Source organism: Lingula anatina, chromosome 2 (genome assembly GCF_051362555.1).
Source record: "Lingula anatina isolate TDL-2025a chromosome 2, LinAna3.0, whole genome shotgun sequence".
Classification (NCBI taxonomy): domain Eukaryota; kingdom Metazoa; phylum Brachiopoda; class Lingulata; order Lingulida; family Lingulidae; genus Lingula; species Lingula anatina.
The window spans coordinates 1,681,950-1,687,632 of NC_141768.1; the positions used below are offsets into that span (position 1 = coordinate 1,681,950).

At 36.8% G+C, this 5,683-nt stretch overlaps 1 protein-coding gene across 1 annotated transcript; it reads right to left on the reverse strand.

Moving 5' to 3' along the window:
• Positions 1 to 157: 157 nt before the first annotated feature.
• Positions 158 to 5,555, reverse strand: LOC106170146 (dynein regulatory complex subunit 5). The gene is made up of 4 exons (XM_013549891.3): positions 5,416 to 5,555; positions 3,895 to 4,217; positions 2,442 to 3,463; positions 158 to 734 (listed from the first exon to the last, which is right to left on the reverse strand). Exons 2-4 carry the CDS (start codon positions 4,199 to 4,201, stop codon positions 552 to 554), a joined length of 1,512 nt encoding a protein of 503 aa, XP_013405345.2. The 5' UTR covers positions 4,202 to 4,217; positions 5,416 to 5,555; the 3' UTR covers positions 158 to 551.
• Positions 5,556 to 5,683: the final 128 nt, after the last annotated feature.

Genomic DNA, 5,683 nt, shown 5'->3' on the forward strand with positions numbered 1-5,683 from the left:
ACTGATTAGATCAATAAACAAAAATTCAGCTGTGAGCAAATGAATCAATGATCTTGGGAGATTAAAATAATTGGAAATAGTGATAATGCATAGAAAAAGAAAAAAGATATCGATGATGTCATGCTTCCAATGTCAGTCAAACAACAATTTAAAGGAATGAATATTTCATGATGCTTTATTATATTCACTAATGACATGATTTCATCAAGCTCATGATCACAATCAGATCAAACTGTTTCTTATTATGTACACATCACAGTTCAAATATTTATAGTAAAAGAACATTTCATGACACTCAAGTACTTTTAAACAGTAGTTTATTTTATAATATGCATAAGATATTTGATATATTACGACCCTGTGCTATTATATATAAGTTTTCAAATGAAGCATCTCTTGGGTCTTGGTTTTATTCCATGATCAATAAATGGGTTTGTCTGATTTATCCCTCATCCTAAAATGTTCACTTATCCCTTAATCTCCAAGTACATTTATTTATTTATCCTTTAGCGTTCAATTTTCATAGTCTCATTTCCCAGTCCGATTGGCGTTTACTTCTTGGAGTTTACTTCATTCATGTTTTTTTCTTTGGACTCTCTCTCCTTGTCTTGGCTTTTGGCCAGAATTTGGTTGATGATAAATTCAGATTCCTGGCCACACTGAGTAAACCTGAGGTCCATGTGGGTTATGGTGTTGTTTTCTTCCATGCCCTCCTGGAGCTGCTTGCCACCATCCTGGATAGAGAATATAATAAACAGTTGAAATGTTATCTAGTGAGTTTTATTCTTTTCACTCAAACAGAAATGCAGATGCAAGCTAATTAACTCACTTATGTTTCATTTTGAACACTTCAAGATTTTGAAGCAAAGTAGAAAATAACAACTGCAACTAAGAAAAGAGGCATGTTTTCAATAAAGTTGCATAAATTTGCTGAAGAGTGAGTATTTAAGGTCTTTATAATTATACAATTTATATTTTAGTGATGTATCTGCACCAGTACACTGAGAGTTTGACAACTTGACAGCCTAATTCTCACATAAGAGAGTCCCCTAAATGGGGCCCCCAGAAGAGGGGGGGGGGCATAAATACAGCACCTAAGAATTCCAATTTCCACATAAATCCAGGAGACTCATCTCTATTTACAGTTCAAACACATTTTCTAGCAATTTGTGGTGGAAGAGATGTCACCACCCTTGAGACAAGCTGCCTGATCAAAGTGTGTACTGAATTACTGAAACAGGCTTAAATACACAGATATCATACAACAAGTTCCATTGGTGCACCAAATCAATACTAATTCATTTTGCTAGGAAACTAACCTCAAAACTGAACACTCTTGTAGAAAAGCTACATCTCAAGAGAGACTTTTTTTTAGAAATCTAGTGCCGAACTGTCAAACAATATTGATGCAATTTGCTAAATATATTGTCCAAAACACACAGAAACACAATGAAATCAAAGACTTCCCCTGGTCTGATGGCAGAGTAATAAAATTCACACATGAGAATTCACACATGAAATTGTCACATCAAAATGATTGATGAAACGAAGATCTTTTCGACAATTAATTTTTTGTTCTTTATGGGAAATATTTATTAGGCTGTGCATCAATTGTGAAGGGCAGGAAATGAATACAAACACCACTAGCTGCTACTGGGTGCAGAGTGGAGGCTCATTCCCAATGAAACTATCGTTCTACGTAGATCGATCCAACTATGTGGGGACTCCTGCTGAATGCAATCAAATTAACATATTTCCAACATACTATTATAATCATTAACTTTTCTGTATTCTACTCTATACCAGGAGGAAGTGTGTTTATCTCTTAATCTGACTGCATTCAGAGTTGGATTGATCTAAGAAGACCCATAGTTTCATTGGGAATAAGCCCCAAGAGAGTCTCTGGCAGAGCCAGTATATCACAATGGGGCGGGTTGGGGGGGGGGGGGGGTCTTTGCCTCTGTCCTTATATAGATCTGCTTATGAGCACAAATATATGCAAATGATGATGGCAAAAAGGCTAGGTGAGGGGTTAATAAATGAGATGTGACCTAGGTGTGAAAGCATACTTTTAGATTTCTGTTACTTGAGGCAAGGTGTTGCATGGAGTGTAATTCAAATCTTTTTTATCTATTTACTTTCTTTGGCTATGATAAATTGATGGCTTTTGTGTGTTTCCTTGTGTATATATGCAAGACTATTTGTAGTAATACATAGTAGAAAGAAAAGGGTGCTGGGATAAGAAAGAAAATGAAACGAAAAATCAGAAAAATAATTTTCAAACAATAAGTCCACAAGCTCCAAGCACATTTCACAAATACAATGACATTTGTATATGCCTCCCCAACCAAAATAATGACAATAATAATAATAGCAATAATAATAAATAAATATTAATAACAACTTTGCCTCCAATATCTCAATGTGCAAACCCTACTTACAGCCCCCAGTTTATTGCAGGAGAGATCCAGGGACTTGATGGTTGTATTCTGGATGACGACCTGTGCCAGCACAGCCGCTGTAGGCTCTGTCATATCATTAGTACTCAGGTTGATTTCCTTCAGCGTGGAATTCTTCATCAAGGATCTACACACAGCCTGTCCTCCTTCATCCCCAAGGCGGTTCAGACGCAAGTTCAGACTGTGAAGTGTGGTATTCTTGGTCAAGGCATGAGCAATGGCCTGAGCGCCAGCAGCTCTTATCTGATTATCACACAAGTTCAGAATCTTTAACTGGCTGTGGTTGTTGATAAACTTGCCCACAGCACGAGCCCCTCTATCCCCAATGATATTATGTGACAAGTCCAGTTCCTCTAAAGACGGATGGTCAAGAATGTGACTGATCAACACACGGACACGGTCATCATCAACCTTACTCCTGTGTAGACATAACACCTTGAGGGTCTTACAAGCAGCGATACACTTTGATAACAGCAGGCAATCCCTTGCTGTGAACTGAAATAAATTCCAGTCAAAGTTCATGCCACAGTCTCGGACTCCATATGTTACCCTAAACTCTTCCAGCAAGGGCAGTTTCTGGAGGACTGGTCCAAAATCAAAATGGTCTGTCTCAGGGCCATCCCCAGCCTCACTCCCAGCATCAGAGACATCATCGTCAAACCCTTTTGGCGCCTCTTTTACAGGAGGTAGCAGTTGACGAATGTCTAACTTTTTCACAAAATTTGCAGAAAGCGGAAGAGTGCTGTCCAACTCTTCTGGGTCCGTGTTTTCTGGAACAAAGTGTTCGATGATATCCTGCAAGTTACGCTCAAAGTACATTCTTTTCCAGTTGTTCCCATAGGCAGATACATCGCAGATGGCCCATCTAGCCTTGCAGCAGCGTTTCCAGTAACCTTCATCCTCCACCAGATTTGATGTGACTTTCAAGGGCAAGTCTGTTGAAATTTTCTCAAGCACTTTTGTTTTATGCTTTGGCAGTAGCTTGTCAAGGATTTTGGAGTTATCTGGAATATACATATAATTTTAAAAATATATCAGAAAAATTGAAAAGAAACTATCTGAATACTACATAAAATAAAGTGAACAGTTAAAAACACATTCTGAGTGCTTTAGGTGATATCTTAATCAGCCATGATTGTGTTGGTGAGCAAACTGAAACTGTAAATTGTAAGATACTGAGTAGAACATATTCTAGGGGAATTTCCTGGGAATTTATTATTGTGGTTGTAAACACTACCCATATCGTGAGTTTTATATAGATAAACCTTAAATCTTTACAGAGTTGCACTTACTGGAGAAGGCTAATGTCTAATAAAATAGAACAATTCTAAGTCAGTGAGCCTATATCTCTTGCATCGATATCAGAGGCATTTTATATTCTTTTACAACCTGAGGAAGAAAATGAGATGAAATTCAACACATCTACACTACTTACATTCAAAGTTTCCCACTATATGTTTGATACATAGCTCCCACAACATAGGGACAGTAGCCAGGGACCATTCAGGATCTTCAGCAATGATCCTTCTCATGTTCCTCATGTCAGCTGCAGGGTTATCTTTAGCCGACGTGATGGGAGATGGTATCCTTCCTTTCTGGCTGCCATTGCTTTTCTGGCTTCTCTGAGATTTGGCGGAGCCAGCTCTTGAACCTGCTGGACTTTTTGCGTCTTTTTCGCTTTTCTTGTCCTCACCTCCTCCATTCTCTACATTTTCTTTATTCTCTGTCAATGGGGGGTCCATTTTGACTATTACAAACCTAAAAATAAATCACAATAAAAAGCATGAGAATGCGGTTTGCTTAAGATGTAAAGGTTATAAAATTGGGGATATATATCTACTGTTGATGATTTGGAAAATGTTGTTCTTTAAATCATGTGAATGCAGTGGGGGATAAGACCCCATTTCCAGAGATTAGATCGATCTACTTTAGATCGACCTAACTCCCTGGGGGTTCACGCTAAATAGCTGTCAGTCGAGCGGACACGAAAGTTAATTACCCCCTTACAGCTTGTAGTAGGCTGGACAGACATTTAAGCCAGATTATCTGACAGTAATCTAGTGAGACTCCCCACGGGGATAGATCGATCTAAAAGCTCTGGGAATACAGCCTAAGAAATATAAACTGACACATACTGTACATCCACAGGAATATTGTTAGAGGTGAGCCAACAGGTCATTCAATTTTATGTGATACAGTATCCATGCAGTAATGTATCATTTTGAAGCTGTTATATATACCACTTTCCATCTAGCCAAACTACTGGTAGCTATACCTGTACACACAATTTCTATACAAATTAATGAGGAATGGAATATGAAACTTATATGACATTTAATGGTGTTATACTAATAAACTAGTACTAATACATACTATAATATATATAATATAAATAATACAAACTAGTACTAGTACACAGTACATAATATATAATTCTAAACCATTCTTCAAATCTTCATAAATATATTTTCGTTCGTCAGCATAAAATGAAGAAATCATAATAAATCTTAAACAAAAAAAGTAGAAGGTCTATTTTGCACCACACTATATTACTTGCCATGTTATAACATTCGTGTTTAAGGTCATTTACCCAATACACATAAAACGTACATGTACTTGCAATTAATACCACCGAGCTTGGAAAATACTGAGTATATTTAAAACAGATCCGGCTTTTTTCACAGTGCCATAGTCAATATTTTAAGATCTGATATTAACTTTCACATTAAATCTGTCAATTGATGAATGGCAGAACAAGGGGAATTGCACAGATGGCAATGGCTTTTGGCAATTATTGGTTCAATTAATTAGTTCATCTACCGTAGCTTGCGCTGCGGACATCACATATAAATCAAACATTCTGAAACACCAGACATTCCGACAGCTCAATTATTGTGTAGAAAAGAAAATCACCGTGCAAAGTTTTGAAAGTAGCACAGTTCGCAACATTACCTACCCCTTTTTCTTTGAAAAATCTGTGCTCGCAGTACTAATTGGAATTAACCAGTGTTGTTCTGTTGCCAAGCCACAATGACTGGGTTTGTAGAAAACATGAATTCCATTATGGCGGTTTGAAAAAAATTATTGATAAAATAAAAAAAGGCATAAGTAAAATACATTCTTTACTAAAATTATATTTAAGCCTTGTAGAAAACTCTATAACTCAGTGTCTAATACATATTTACTTTATTTTAATAATTCACCCAAATCTCAATTTTCGCAAA